The sequence below is a fragment of the Staurois parvus genome, unplaced genomic scaffold (assembly GCF_062004578.1).
Source record: "Staurois parvus isolate SC_StPar_1 unplaced genomic scaffold, SC_StPar_1.0 ptg000636l, whole genome shotgun sequence".
NCBI classification, from domain to species: domain Eukaryota; kingdom Metazoa; phylum Chordata; class Amphibia; order Anura; family Ranidae; genus Staurois; species Staurois parvus.
The window spans coordinates 4,412,636-4,428,776 of NW_028318432.1; the positions used below are offsets into that span (position 1 = coordinate 4,412,636).

At 41.1% G+C, this 16,141-nt stretch overlaps 1 protein-coding gene across 3 annotated transcripts in view; it reads left to right on the forward strand.

Annotated features, from left to right (window-relative positions):
- The window catches only part of MLLT10 (MLLT10 histone lysine methyltransferase DOT1L cofactor), a 272,303-nt gene that overhangs the window by 84,623 nt on the left and 171,539 nt on the right, over positions 1-16,141 (forward strand). For all 3 annotated transcript variants that reach the window (XM_089693742.1, XM_089693743.1, XM_089693744.1), the window contains 2 exons: positions 7,973-8,076; positions 9,610-9,703. In XM_089693742.1, the coding sequence (XP_089549868.1) occupies positions 7,973-8,076; positions 9,610-9,703 (198 nt within the window). The remainder of the gene's footprint in view (positions 1-7,972; positions 8,077-9,609; positions 9,704-16,141) is intronic.

The following is a 16,141-nucleotide window of genomic DNA, read 5'->3' on the forward strand; positions in this document are numbered from 1 at the left end:
CACTCCTTAGCCGCTGCTCTGTGTTCATTCGGCACAATATGAGCTTGGGGTAGTGGAGAAAGGAGATGATAATGCTCGGGCACAATACAAGGAAACTGTCTCTAGTGTGAATATGCCTTCACCCACAGAATACACTGATCAGCGGCTGCAGCTGCTAATAAACATTTTCTAACACTCCCATTCAAGAGAAGTCGATCTAACAATTGGCTTCTGTCAAGTGGGGGCGTCCACACATGGATTGAAATTCGGCAAGTCTCTGCTGAACTGGACAAACTTGGATCCATTTGTGGCTGGCTTTAGGCCCCTTTCACACAGGCATTCTGATCTAGTTGACCTGTCAGTTTTTCAGGCGCACCTGATCAGAAGGCCAGTGCATTCCTATGGACAAGAGGAACTTGCAACTTGTGTCCGTTTGCACCTGCCTGCTTCTGGGTCCACAAAAAAAAAGGAAGAGGACTCTTCCTTCTTTCGTGTAGATGGACGGATCGGAGGGTAGTCGGGTGCAAATGGACAGCGGAGTCTTATTTACTCCTGGTTGCCCCTAGAGCAAAGCTGGATCTGTCTGTGTCCTCTCTGCAGAAACTGAGCAGACACGGGTGTGTCATTCTCCCGCTCTGTTCTAATATACTGGAGATCAGCTCACATATCCCTTGCTGATTGGAGCACCTCGTGTGAAAAGGACCTTTGGGTGTCTCCAATCTACTGAAAAGGCAACGGAGCCACTCTTTGGGAACATCATTGTCAGTCTGGGGAGAAGGTAGTGCTAGCTGCACTAGCAGATTTAGATGGACTTGCCTAACAAATCAAAGCTGAACTCCAGCTAAATATTTTTAAGCAGTTATGGCAACAGTCTTTTTCACTTTTGGCATAAATGTTTTACCCAAATGAATATAAGCTGATTATTGTCGGTGTTAAATGGTTTGTTTCAACTCTCTAAGTGCCACTTGTGCCGGACAGCTTGGCTATTAAAGGAAGTTGGAAAACAAACTTACTGGCAGGATCACCAGGAGGAAATAAAAGGGAAAAAAGTTTTAAAAAAGAAAACTAAGGCAGCCACCACATCTAAGAATTAAGTTGTAGTATAATCCTTTTTTTTTTTTTTTTTTTGTATTTTAGTTCATTTTATTGAGGAAGTAAATGTGTCTATATGGGAGTTTGTAACAGCAAAATGGAGTTCTCAGAGTGCCCCACATTTCATAAATAAGCCTGAGAGCTTACAATACTGTGCGTTTAGCGATTAATGATGATATAATATGTCGTTTCTTCCAAGTGTGGCAATGATATTACAAAGTCTGACAATTCCAGCTTGCTCTTTTCAAAGTTCCATTTTTCCTTTTACTCTTACAACTCTGAGCCTGGTACTTCCAGCTGCTTCCTAGATTGCTTTTAATACCCTTCCCCCTCCAGCTTATTATCAGTCAGACACTACTCACCTCCTACCTCCCCCAGCATCTTCCGTCCTGCACAGTGAATTCACATAGGTCCCTTTAATGGGGAACTACACCGTTTTTTTCAACGTGTGTGTATTCCCGCTACATGGTCAGTTGTTTAATTAGTAAAACTATATATGAATCCTCACCTTGTAAAACAAGCCATTCAGTTTAAAATAGAAATGCAAGGCAAAGTGTGTGTGTATATAATATACACAGATGGATCCAAAAACATACACACTTCAACAGTTATTTATGTCCTTTTTCAAAACCCAAATTGAATTATGCCAGCAATGTTTAGTACTATGTTTCCCCTAAAGATGTCAGTAGTTGCACCATTTATGATGTCATCATGTGACCGTCAGGAGAGGGTCAACGAAAATGGTGGAGGAACACTTGACTTTTGAGCAATGCAAGACCATTTTGAAGTGGTATTGTAAATTTGAAAATGTGAAGTGTAACAGCAATGGCAACGTAAGTTTGGGACAGAACCACCAACACGACAGACAATTGCGTAAATCGTGACAAGTTCGAAACCGATGGTACTGTGTGTGGTGTGCTCAAGCAAAGATCTTGCATAGCAACAAGTTCTGCTTCCACGATTATGGTGTTGCAACAGTTTACATGCTCTCCGATAAAGTCTATCAAACATCTCCACAAAAGTCAATGTGCATGTGAGACAGGAATTAGCAGATCAAGCATACAGCATATTCTAGGAGAGCACACTGGAAATATTTCATCCCGAGACTGTTACACACCATGAATGAAAATGATATTCGGAGAATGGAGTACTGTGAGGCTTTGACACATGGTACATGACGATGATGACTTTGTACAGAAAATGGTGTGGTCTGATGGATCGCAGTTTATACTGAATGGTACAGTAAACCATCATAATTGTGTTTTATTGGACTCCAGAAAATTCTCACATTCATGTGGACAAAGCAGTCAATTTACTTGGGCTCAATGTCTGGTGTGGACTGTCATCCAGGGGTATAATTGGACCATTCTTTTTTGTAGAGCAATTCCTGTGGACACTCTAGTCAATGTTGTTCATGCAATAATTCGCCAAAACAAAAGTGTCTTGAGGCTAATGGTGACCACTTTGAGCTTCTAATGTGATTGCATAATTCAAACATGACTTACCAGATACCCTTTGATGTTTATATAAATGTAGTAATAAAGTGTGTGTGTATGTATATATATTTATATATATATATGTGTGTGTGTGTGTGTGTGTGTGTGTGTGTGTGTGTGTGTATGTGTGTGTATATATATATATATATGTATGTATATATATATGTATGTGTATATATATATGTATGTATGTATGTATGTATGTGTGTATATATATATATATATATATATGGCCACGTTGGGAAAGTTGAGCTTCTGTACCTAGTGTGGTCAGTTTGATGCAGGAAAGAAGGGGACTGGCAGGATCACCAGGAATTTCCCACAAAGGAAGACATACAAAGAGATTAGGATACTTTTTAACACAAGTTCATGGTATAGCAGGCGGATATCAGGATTATGAAATGGTGGGGTAGTGTACTCTTTAAGCTGGTTGTACTCCTGTATGAATTTTGAACAGTTCCTTAGGAACCAGCCAAAATTTGCTCAGTGAGTGGCCCTGCTGGATCTGTCCCTTCAACAAAATTTATGGTGGAAATTTTTGGGGTGGACAGTGGCTGCATCCACTTGGATGCAGCTGCTGTTTGGGTGTTTTTAGCAGCCGTCCGGGCCGGCTATCAACATAAAACAGCACGCCGCCACTGGACTTTAGAGCCGTGGAGACGTGTTCTCTGGAGTGACAAATCACATTTCTGTCTAGCAATCCGATGGATATGTCTGGGTTTGGCGGTTGCCAGGAGAATGGTACTTACCTGACTGCATTGTGCCAAGTGTAAAGTTTGGAGGGGGGATTATGGCGTGGGGTTGTTTTTCAGGGGTTGGACTTGGCCCCTTAGTTCCAGTGAAGGGAACTCTTTAAGGCATCAGCATACCAAGACATTTTGGACAATTTCATGCTCCAACTTTGTGGGAACAGTTTGGGGATGGCCCCTTCTTGTTCCAGCATGACTGCACACCAATGCTCAAAGCAAGAACCATAAAGACATGGATGAGAGAGTTTGGGGTGGAGGAACTTGACTGGCCTGCGCAGAGTCCTGACCTTAACCTGATTGAAGACCTTTGGGATGAATTAGAGCGGAGACTGCGAGCCAGGCCTTCTCATCCGTTCCAACATCAGTGTCTGAAACATACTGTATGTGCTTCTGGAAGAATGGTCAAACATTCCCATAGACACTCCTAAACCTTGTGGATGGCCTTTCCAGAAGAGTCGAAGCTGTTATAGCTGCAAAGGGTGAGCCAACTCAATATTGAACCCTACGGACTATGACTGGGAGGCCATTAAAGTTCATGTGCGTGTAAAGGCAGGCCGACCAATACGTTTGTATATGATAAGCAAAAATGACTGGCCCATGACTGGTCATCACTGCAAACTATACCCTAAGAGGAACTCATCAAAACTGAAGAACACAGAATCTAAGAACAGTGCACAGTAATCTGTCTCCTTCTAGGTTCAGTATATGCCATGTTTACACTTGCAGTTGGGGGTGGTAAAAAAAAAAAATATGCTGTTGAGTTGCATTATTACACCCCCCCCCCCCCATGCTGCAAAGGCAAAAGTATCTCCCCTGTTGCACTCTGCAGGCACCAAATGCGACCCATTTGGACTCTCCCCTGTATCCCAGGTGTGAAATTGACAACGGCATTCTTTTCCACATGCTGTGGAAATGCCCTAAACTAACAAGATACTGGATGTACATTGTTGAAATGATAAATAGAATTTGGAACCTCAATCTTCCCCTGGATCCTAAGATTTGCTTATTAGGATCCCTAGATGAGGAATTTTATATTCCGTATATTTACATTGCAGTTCTTCGAGTGCTGTTTATCGTGCGGAAACTCATAGCTCCTAAATGGTTATCTCTTGCACCTCCTCCCATGTGGCATGGATTAAAACTGTCAACGACACCTTAATCAGAGAGAAATTCATCTATCAACATAGGGGATGTATGCGGGAATTTACAACTATTTGGGATGCGTGGTTAGGCACACCTGGTTTGCACCATTCCAACTAGTCAGAGACAGAATACTAAGTGGAGGAGTCCCTTCTGGCTTGCTAATGCCTTGCACCATACTTTATAGCGTATTGTCTGTAGAACAGATATGCATAGACAGTCAAAAGCTATTATCATAAATACCCTAAATTTCCATCCTACATTCCATGCAACTTTAGATATGCACTAGATCAATATGTATGCCGAGTGTATGTATTAAAGACTTACGACCGTTACTTAAATCACTGAAAGTGGATATGCAGAGACAGCTTGTTTATCAAAGTTTAGTTTAGTTGATGAGTGTTTTACGCTGTTTGTTTTTCTCTTTTTTTTCTTCTTCTATCTCTGTTTTTAACAAAAATATTTTGGGATGTATGCTCATACCTTATCATACATACTCAAATGTATACACCTTGATAATTTCAGTTGTCAATCTACCTAATACTATTGTGATTTTACATTGGTGTTTGTACTTGAATAACTATGCATGTGTATGGACCCAATTTTCAATAAAGGAAAGGATCTGATTAAAAAACAATGCGACCCATTCATCTGAATGCACACGGTTGTGGCACTGTGATGCAAGTTTTTAGGGGTTAAAATAGGCGGTGAGGAAGTGACCTGATGCATCCTTGCTGCCTACCAAATGCCATTTTAAAAGCATTCTGCTGCAGATCTCTCTTCAGAGGGTGAAGCACCTGTAAACTAGCCCTTAAAGTGGAATTCAAGGCAAGAACGACCACATGATCTCACCAGCGGCTGGCTTCAGGGGAGAGGAGAGATCACCGACAACAAATGCAATGCTTGGGCAGTGACGTCGCCCATATGCTTACTAGCATTCATTTTCTGCTGCCCCTCCTCTCCCCTGAAGCAGCTGCAGGGAGCTGATTATATAACCAGCAGTTACATGTTAGAAGTGGGGCAGTGGCTTGGTTCTAGCCCGCAATTCCACTTTAAGCTGTGACATTGAAATATATAAGGTGATTGGCCTTGCACAGTTGCTGCAGATTCTGGCTGCTTGATTTTTGATAAATTCCCCTCACTGAACTATAAAGCTTTAGTATTTCTGTGGGTGAGTAAAGGACTCCCCCAGAATCCCAGTCACCTTACAGTAGGATAGATACACACAACAGATTCTTCCGGGTTTCAAGGTATCACCCAGTTTGCATTTTGACAACACCTTTACAAACAGACAATTATTTGGAGATTATTATGTTCATGGATCTAAACTTCTATTTTATTATCCTTTTTTTTTTTTTTTGCGTTCTATTTAAATCTTAAAAAGAAAGTATGGCGTATTTCCAGGGAGCAGTGTTTACCTGAAGATATGATTTACACCAGTGCAGGACGTGTGGCCCTTGTTTGCTTGAGCATGGCAGCCTGTCCATTTGAATGGGCTGCTGTGCAGCATGTCCCTCACAAAAAAGGTACATGCGTTTTTTTTTTCAAAATGCAGCCGCAGGGAAACCGCATGGTCTTTTTGAACATACAGTTACCCTGCGGATCCCGCACTCATGCATCAGGCTGAGATGCGTGGGGGGGGGAGGGGCCATTCAAAATGTGTTTCGCAAGAGCAGCACGTTTTGGCTGTGGTGCGATTACTGCACCCGCAACCATCTCACAGGCTAGTGTGAACCCACCTTTAAATAGTATTAAACCCTCAAACAAAAATGTAATATAATACAGTTTACTGAATTTTAGATGTGATGGTTGCATTAGTTTTTTCCCCCTTTTATTATCACCTGCTAATCCTGCTAGCAAGTCTGTTGTTCATCAACTTCCTTTAACATAGACCCAGTTATCCAGCAAAGTAGTAGTTACTGGGTTGGGACACACCATTTGCTACTGACAACTGGTTAGCTGGTGTTCCACTTTAAATTGTTAGGCGAGTCCATCTGAATCTGCTAGTGCATCGAACACTCTCCTCTACCTAGACTGACAATGTGTTTGTTCAAGGGTGGCTCCATTGTTCCTTTATCCAAAGTGGAGACACTCTAAAAAACCATACACCCGATGAAAATATTGGACGAATGAATGTGAGTTTTTTTTTTTTTTTCTTTGCATGCTAGTTTCATCAGTGAAAAGGTTACTAAAGCCATGATAATTTTTGTACAACAGAAAGAAAATTCGGAAGTGATGTAATGTATTTGTATTATATTTTTGGAGGAAAACTGTACTGATTAAATGAAAATCGTACAATCTTATATCGTACGAGAAACATTTTTTTTCCTTGTCTTTTCAAATAATTTTGGATGAAAGCTGTGTACTAACAATCAGATTATCGTATGATCTCTTTGAAAAGTGGTATTTTTGCTGCGATTTTCTGATTGTGTGTACTAGGCTTAAGACCGGAAGTGTTACTGGCTCAATCACCAGATAAAAATAAAGAAAAAAGGGCTAAGTATATTTAATGCAGTGACTACATTTAAAGGATAAGTTCACTTTTTAGACAAAAATAAATGCACATTTTTTCGCAGGTAAAAAAAAAAAATGTGCATTTATTATTTTTGTCTACAGGAGCCTGGAAAGCATTGCACTAGTGATCAGTAGATCACTGATGCCATGCAGGTCTCCTGCAGACCTGTCAGAATATCTGCTTGCCGTACAGGATGTGTGAGCAAGCAGATAAGCTTCAATGACCTACCATGGCACTCCACAGCGCTGTGGTAGCTGATTGAAAACTACAAGCCCACAGCCGCTAAGGCTGTCGGGACTTGCAGTTCATTCGTTCATGGAAGTCCGTGAATGAATGATTCGGTTGTGTGGGCAGAGCCCCGCACGGTCGCGCTGTTTTCAAATTTTACAGATAGTACGGAGAAACTTCTCCCCGTACTATCTGTCAGAGGGAGCAGTGGGTGGTGTCTGCGGCTATGAGAACATGTTACATGTTCCACCCTAAAAGCGGGTAGAACATGTAACACGTTCCCAAAGGTGAACTTATCCTTTAAGTATTGATAAGCTGCAATATATTAAATGTTTGTTTTTAGGCTTAATACCGCTTAAAAGCCTCACTCCATGGTGCTATTAAATCTACCCATGCATTGTGCACCTCCACATACTATATGAAATGCAACGCATATGATATGAAGGGGCCCTAAAACCCAAATCTGCTGTTAATTGTATGGGAGAAGCTTCATGTTTTGCCCAGAGTTGGACTTTTATTGCAATTTTTAATTCTTCAGCGTGGCTCAATACCACTTTTTAGATTTAAATGGACCTTACTAGTTGTAGCAGGTGAGACAAACTGTGACTTCTGTGAATGAATGGCAAAACCACTGTAACACACGTGTGCATTAGTATGCGCTTGCATCAGTCAATCCCTAATGAACCTGTTGTGGGAGGATGGGGTTTTTTTGCAGTGTTTTTTAATTATTTTGTGATAGTTAAAGTTTTGTCTGATTTTTTTTTTTTTTCTAGACTTGTTATATTTGTGATGAACAAGGGAGAGAGAGCAAAGCTGCTACTGGGGCTTGTATGACCTGCAATAAACATGGATGTCGACAAGCCTTTCATGTCACTTGGTAAGTTGTCTGGTGTTACTATCTACATAAACTGTGTGCTCATATGGTCTTCAGAGGAGGGAACGAGTTACCTGTGGATGGTTGAGCTATAGCAATTTACACCTCTGAACTTGATTTCAAAACTTATTGTTTTAAATAGTGGGGAGGTTGGGCGAACATTCCACTTTGAGTGGAAGTAGCCTTTGGATATATCTCCTTCACATTCCATGCCGTGACACAACCTGGTGTGGTCGGATTCAAGTTTTAAAGTACAAGTTCAGTTTTCGGGCTTCTGCGCGGTCCTAGTGGGTAGGAGGAGTGAACTTTTTTTTAAGACCAATTTTTAGGGTACTTGGCAATAATACCTAAAAGCATTTTAGATGCGAGAACCCCAGTAGGAGTTACTGGCAATTAGCTGTGGAAGGCAGCCCCATTGAAAGAAATGAAAGGCTACTAGCTCCCACCACTAATTGTGGCCCCTTGTATGTGATCGCCCGTGCAACAGTCACCTGCAAGTGACCAGCCCTGGGCACAGACGACTGGTACTTGATCATTGCATCAGCAGTCACATGCAAGTGGCCGCGATTAGCGGTGGGAGCCAGCAGTCTTTCAGCTAATTGCTGGGGTTCTTGCATCTAAACACTCTCAGGAACATTCACAAGTATTGGGACAAAAGTTTAATTTCGGTAAAAAGGTTGTGTTTTGGAGCTCTGTTGAGGGAAATATTAAGTATTAGGCCCTATGCAGACTTAAATGGCAACCCAATGCACCTTGGCAGCACCCCTGATTGCATGCACCCTCTAGCATACCATAACACACAGATGAGAACTTTTGTCCTTTTTTATGTAATTTTTTTCTTTTATTTATATACACATATATTTATTTATTTTCTTTATTAGTGTGTTTGCCATCCAATTCCAAGCTGCTTTAGCACATGAAAACACAGTAACGCAACACATGATGTAAATGTAGCTTTGTGGTCAGCCTATGGGTTAGGGTAGGGTCCGGGAATGTATGGTTGTAGTTTTTGCCTTTAAACTATTTTTCAGTGCTAAAAGAATTGCAGACAACTGCCAGCACTGGGTTCTTGGCACCAAAAACCAACAGGACAACAGGGTGAGTCAAATCAAGGCTGTTGGAAGATAATTGTAGGTGTTGGCTGACTGGAGGTTTCATCTGGGTCATATTGACTAGAGAGAATTTATTATACACAGAATACCTGTGTGAGCAGCCTCAGATGGAAGCTGCCATTCTCCAACTCTGAAGACACTTACTGGTTTGGGGACCAGCATCATTTACAGTGAAGTTGAATTATTTCAAGCTTGCTGCTGTGGAAATGGTCAAGGAAAAGCTGAGCAGAGAAAGGCAGCTTGATTTTAGGTTTCTCATAAAGGTTTTTTCTTCTTTGTGCCCTGGAGAATGACATTTGGCAAACAAAATTCCAAGGAGCAACAAAGACCCGTTCTTTAATTCAGAAACTGAAGGTCTGTCACACCAACAGTACAGCTGGGAAATGAGCCATAGTACACACCTGATGCATGCTTCTTGTTTCAGTGCACAGTTTGCTGGCCTTCTTTGTGAAGAGGAAGGAAATGGAGCAGACAATGTCCAGTACTGCGGTTACTGCAAATACCACTATAGCAAACTGGTAAGGACTTGTGTGTGCAGGAGTTACTGCTCTTGTTTTATAAGTACGTTTGTTTGCAGTGGACATACATGCTGCACAGAGTTCACTTTTTAAACCTATCACATGGGAACCACAAAAGTTTATGGACTTGTAGATGGCTTCTGTTCAGGGCTCTGTGGTTTGAGAGTCATAGCATAAGGAGGGTACAAGAACATCCTAGAAAAGGAATTAATTACCTCTGTATAGAACACTGCTGTGCACATGAATACATAAATGTTAGTGCTACTATTTTTTTTAAACATATTCTCATTTTGCATTTCGATGATTCTTAGGCTTTTTTTTAGTATGTGACTACATTCAGCTCTGGCAAAAAGAAATCAAGTTGGGTTGTGTTCCATTACAGTACAGAAGTTTTATGTTGACGTGGATCAGAATTGCTGCTGATGGAAGACTGGAGGCCTTATAGTCCGTCTGCTCCAGCATACTGACAATAGCCCTGCAGATTGGACTCCCTGTGCCCCCTCTAATGCTGCTTTCACACCTGAGCAGAGTGATTTTCAGGATTTTTCACAAGAGTTTTTTGTATGTATTATAGGTGTTTTATATGTGTATTGGAGCTTCAGGCTTTTTGTTTTAGCCAATGGAAATCACTAGGGAGGGGGGGATCAGTAATATAGGCTAAAAAAAATGCCTGAAAATAACCCTCAAATAATGCATTTTCAGGTGTTCCCTTTGAAGTCCATGGGACTCAAAATGCTGAATTCTGCCTAAAAAGTAGCTCATGTACTTTTTGGAGTGGCAGGTGTGCAGCTCCAAGCTGAACAGGACGCTCAGATGTGAACAAGGGCCATTGAATACAATGGGTTTTTGCTTGTTGAGCGCTTTTGAGTTTTGAGCTACAAGCTAAAAAAAACTCTGAGGTGTGAATGGAGCCTTCCCCCGGGGTGGTGGTTTGACATATGGATGGACTAAGCAAGGAACAAGGCAAATGATTGTTAGATGTAAACTAATAATATAAATCAGTAAAAGATGTATACATGCACCATCACAATCTTTAAAGTAGACTTGAACTTAAAAAGTGAGTTGCTATTTTCAAGGGGGGAGCTAGAAATGTTAATTGTGTCTAAGAAGTACTCTAAAACGTATACCTTTTTTGTCGTGAATTCTTCCTGAAATATAGCAATAAACATCCTCTACCCAGGCAGTCCAGGTCTTTCAGCATTACAGAGGTATATCTGCAGTGCAAGATCATCTAAAGCCTCGCTGCCTCTGACTGTCAGTCCTATAAGTTTGGCAGTAAGATTTGTTGATATTTCTATTGTGGTGCTCACTGTTCTGCTTGCTGGAGAGGAAGCTATACCTGAGGACCTTGCTTCACGTACTCTGCTGACCTGTGTTACTCCACCTGTCCTGCTGCTTCTTGAAAATTACTTCACCAGTCATCAGGGGGCAACTCTGACAAAATGCCCACTTCCATACAGCGACATAGTGTAGAACAAGGTGTGGTAAGTCTGTAATGGGGGAAAAAGAGCAGCTGCAGGGACATAATACTGGAGACAAGACCTTTGCCCTTTGCTTTCTGGGAAACCGCTTTCACAGTCCAAGTCCTCTTTAACAAGTCTCCACTTCCTTCCCATCATCTGCAAGACAGGGTGGCAGCTGCCTTTTAAGTTTTTTATGGCGTTTAGATGGTTGCCAGCGGTGCATGCATAACTTGACTGCAAGACAGAGTCCTTTTCTCCTGAAGAAAAAATATTTTTTATATTTTAATGGTACAGGATTGTCACAATAGTTGATTATTTTTTGAGTATAGGACTACTTTAAAGTGTGTTGCATTCCTTGCCCTTTTATTATGATTATGTATGTGTGTACTGTACCTTCTGTAAGTAGTTATTACCATGCACTTCACTAACGGTAGCTGACACGGATGTAGAGACACTTTTTTTAACAACTCAGTTCAACATTTATACAATCTCTGTGCTGCACATTTGTGGCTCTAGGATACATTTTCATTTGGTTTATTGACAGATTAAATAATTAATGGAATAAGGATCATTTGTTCTCAGACCATTTTAGGCTTGTTTACCATCTCTGTGCAGCTGAGAATCATTACTTCTTTTATATCTTTAAAGAAAACCTGTGATGATAGAAATATGACGTGCTGTTTCTGACAAGCTGTGGTGCTGTCTGCCTGATCCTTGGTGCACTTTCCAGGAAGACTGTGACCTGGAACAGGCACACGGCAGCCCTGAAATCTGCATTTTAACTGCTTAAGTCTAGATTCACACCTATGTGTTTTCCGCTGCATTTTGCAGAAATGCACAGAAGTCCATTTAATACGACTTCCTATGGGACAGGTTCACGTCTACTCGTTTTCACCTGGTGCATTTTTTGGAAAGGGGTCAGGGACTTTTTTTTTAAGCACAAAACGTTGCATTTTTAGTTCTATAGACGTCAATGGAGACGTTGCAGAAAAGCATGTAGTGCGTTTTTGATGCGTTTTTGTATTTTATTTTGCCTAGCAACAAGTTGAAGGGGTAAAAAACCAAAATGCTTCAAAAACGCATGTGTAAAAATGCCAAACAAACCACAAAAAGCACTGCAAAAATGGATCAAACACAAACTGCATTGGTATGAACCTAGTCTTAAGGCAAAGTTCTGATTTGGAACATGTTACATGTTCCACTCGTATTTAGGTGGTGATGTGACTGTCGCTGTGTCGTTCATTCACAGTTTTGTGAATGAATGAACTGCAACTAGTACTGGTCGCTGCGGCTGATAGCTTGTAGTTTCAATGAACTGCAAGGGTGCTGGTGAGCAATCTTGTAATTTATTGATTCTTCCTGGTCTCAGGTAACTGCCCACCCAAGCTATAGGCAGCCAGTGTACTGAGAGAATGCAGGAGCCTGGTATGGCACCCATGATCTGATCGCGGGTGCAATGCTTTACAGGCTCCAGTGTAAAAAAAAATAAATTTAACATTTTTTTACCTATAAAAAGATGTGCATTTATTATTTATTTTTATAAAAGGTGAACTTATTCTTTAATGCAGAAGGCAAAACAAACTTTCAGTCTTAAACTCAATATAGCAACTTTGGCATTCATATCTTTTCAATTATTTATTGTATTCAGGTGAATTTTACCTTGTTTGGTTCTGCATTTGGTGGTTAGGGAGATTCACCCTCTCTCTATTTTTCTATTTCTCTTTTTTAACATTATAATTGAAAGTAAAAAAAAATCTAAAATTTTGGATTGTCCCAGAACAGAAATAGAGAGGACATTTTCCAGTGGGGACACTAGGTCTGGTGACAACCAGGAATTCCCTCACTTTGGAATATTGAGAACTAGTAGTTATTTAAAGAATGTGTACACAATGTACTTGCTTTTCTTGGCAGCTCTGTGGAGTTTTTATATAAAATCCTATAGCAGACTTGCATCCAGAAATCAGTGAAGAAGATGTTGGTTGGAAATCACTATTGGTAGGTTTTAGTTCATATTTTCCACTTTCACTAGGAAGCTATTGCTTGCACCTTTTTGAATTTTGGCCTTGAGTGCCGTTTCACTCTGATGCGATGTGGGATTCACAGCAATTCCTGTGCGTTTCCTACACCACATCACAATTGCACCAAGTTCATGCCAGCCACTGCGGATGTCTGTAAATTAACGGCACCCCAAAAACGGTTCACAAAACACAGTGTGATTGGCTGAAACGGCTGATTCCAGTGCAGAAAAAAATGTGCCTGCTCCTTTGGTGCGGTGCGATTTTATCCATACAAAATGTCTCAAATCGGACTGCAAAGAATCGCATGTGATTTGAATAGGAACGCGCTGCGATTCCTGACTTAATCACATGTGGTTTCCAGCACTGCAATAGTGTGAACTGGGACTGAATAACCAAATGCTGAAAGTGGACTAACACTGGAAAAAACAGTATTTCAGTTTTGGATGAATGCTGGTGGTTCACGCGCTGGCCTGTTGTATCACTTGGGCAATTCAACTAATAGATTCCAGGCATAGTTTGTGCCTTTGCACGCTTAAACAACACCATAACAAAGATGTCCATTGCTCTTCACAAGATGGCCTACTTGCTTATTCCACATTGTAGGCAGTCCATCAAAAGGCCATAACTCCATAATTCAGTTGTGTATTCACTATGGCATTTTGGAGGGATTGAGAATCCTGACGGGTAAATCGCACTTTGAGTTATAAAAATATATGAAGGTAACTTTACTTGCTAATAGCACTAAGTACTGGTTGAAGTGGGCTTTTAAAAGAACGTTCTGGTGCTTTAATGAAATACTATACCTGTAGGCTTTGCACTGTACTCCCATATCCTGTATGAATAACTACCATAGTGAGAGACCCCTTGTCCTGCCTAGAGGCTAGAATGCAGCATACGTTGCGCGCTCATCCTAGCCATCACATGAACATGTCCTCTCCCTCATTCAAACCCTTTAACCTCCCTGGCGGTATTCCTGAGTGTAGCTCGGGGTAAAATGTCAGTGCCAAAAGTGGTAACCCCGAGCTACACTTGGGCTTACCATGCGGCACTGCATAGGGAGTCCCTGCAGAGCTTACCTTGTCCTTCGCTCCCGCGATGTGTCCCCTGCAGCGTCCCCGGCCATCTCCTCCGGCCGATGCGGGCATCTGGCTTCTGTGTTCCGGTCCCTGTGACGTCGGGACGTACGGGTGGCGGCGGGAAATTTGAAAATTTTTCAAAACAAATTTTTCATAGTAAAACATTGTTGTTTCAACCCATTTCACATACATATTGTCCCGAGTGCTTTGTCCTGTGCCCTGCCTGCATTTTGACTGTTCTTTCTGCCTGGAAACTGAGAAACGTCCATGGCGTCCAAAAAGTGTCCCTTTAGGTCAAAAGCGGGTTTAGATCAGCTAGAGAACAACGATTAGTAAATCAGAACCACTTGCAGAATTGAGTGATAATGATTCGTGGGGAAATTTCTCATCAGACACTGAAAAAGATTTTGCGACTTTGCTCAGCAATGTACGAACTTGGCGCTCTATTTCAAATTTCAGTGTTTTCGGTTTGATTATATTATTGAATTAAATGTATTATTATTATATTATTATTTTTTATGATTATTTATTAAATTATAATTTTATGATTTTGTGTTTCAAATTTTATCCCATCCGGGATGTTTAATAGACTCTTGTTCGGACAGATTTCAGTGAGTTATTCCTAAAAATTACAGGCCTACAATAAAAAAAACGACATATTTCCATGCAAAAAAATGGTACCGCTTTCAGCACCAAAAATCTGAAATAATCATACCGCCAGGGAGGTTAATGCACAGCACACGTTCCCTCCCCTTGTAGCAGCAGCAGCTGATCTCAATGCTGGATGTATAATCCGTCTAAGCTTTAAGGCAAGAAGGGACTGATTTTTCACAATGATGATTTATTGGCCATACTGTGAGGGTGCCTGGATTGGTTTACTGGTATGGCATTTAAACTGAGCAACAGTTTTATAAGTTGTGTTTTTTTTAAAGTCTACTTGGACCAGTTCACTGAATACTAAATTATATTCAAAAGACCTTTTTAAATTTCTGCTTGGATGGTGAGCCATCAAGGTGGCCTGAGTGTGCAGAGGTCACCTATTCAGAGTCCAGAAAATACACTACATTGGGGGCTGGCCCACAGTGCTGTTTTTCAGAATTGGCCACCATGTCCTGTATTTTTGCTGTCAGCAAATGTGCCAAAAGACTGCATGTTGATTTATGACAAAACCACTAGACCAGGAAGATGAAACCAGGCTGCAGTGTTTTTACAGTTGGGGTGCTGTCTTAAAAATGAGTGTTGACAGGTGGGGCATGCAGGAGAGAATGAGCTGCAAACCTTTAGAATTTCTTCCACCACCCCTAGATCACACACCTTCACCTCTTCAATACTGAATTCATTTTTCCTTTGCAATTGAGAAAACCCAATTCTTTTTTATATTTAAACACTTTTATTTTAGTGTTCTTTCAGGTTAGCATTGAAATGACCCAACTTGTGACACTAATATGCAGGGTAATGGGAAGTGTTAAAGACATGACTGCTTACACTCACACAGTTGTACTGGATGGACTGACGTCTTTATTCGCCAACGAATCCCCAGGTCATTCTCCCCAATAATGGCATAGCATATAGGACAGCTGCCTTCACTCAGAGCAGTTCGGTGTTAAACTTTAAAGGGTTAGTTCACCTTTACCAATAAAATGCCTATGCAGATAAGGGACATCTGTAGATGAAAACAAACTCTGCAGCTCTGTCTAAAGTTGAATAATCCGCTTGCTATTGGTGTAGGCCATTTACAGACCTCATGAAGCCTGGCTAGAATACTCCCCAGTATGTTACTAAGAGAGGCCCAGCTGTTAGTGTTCACCTCCACCATCACAGGAGCGAGTTATTCCTCTGATTCACATACTCTCTCCTTCTGATGCATAGGCAGTTTTTTTT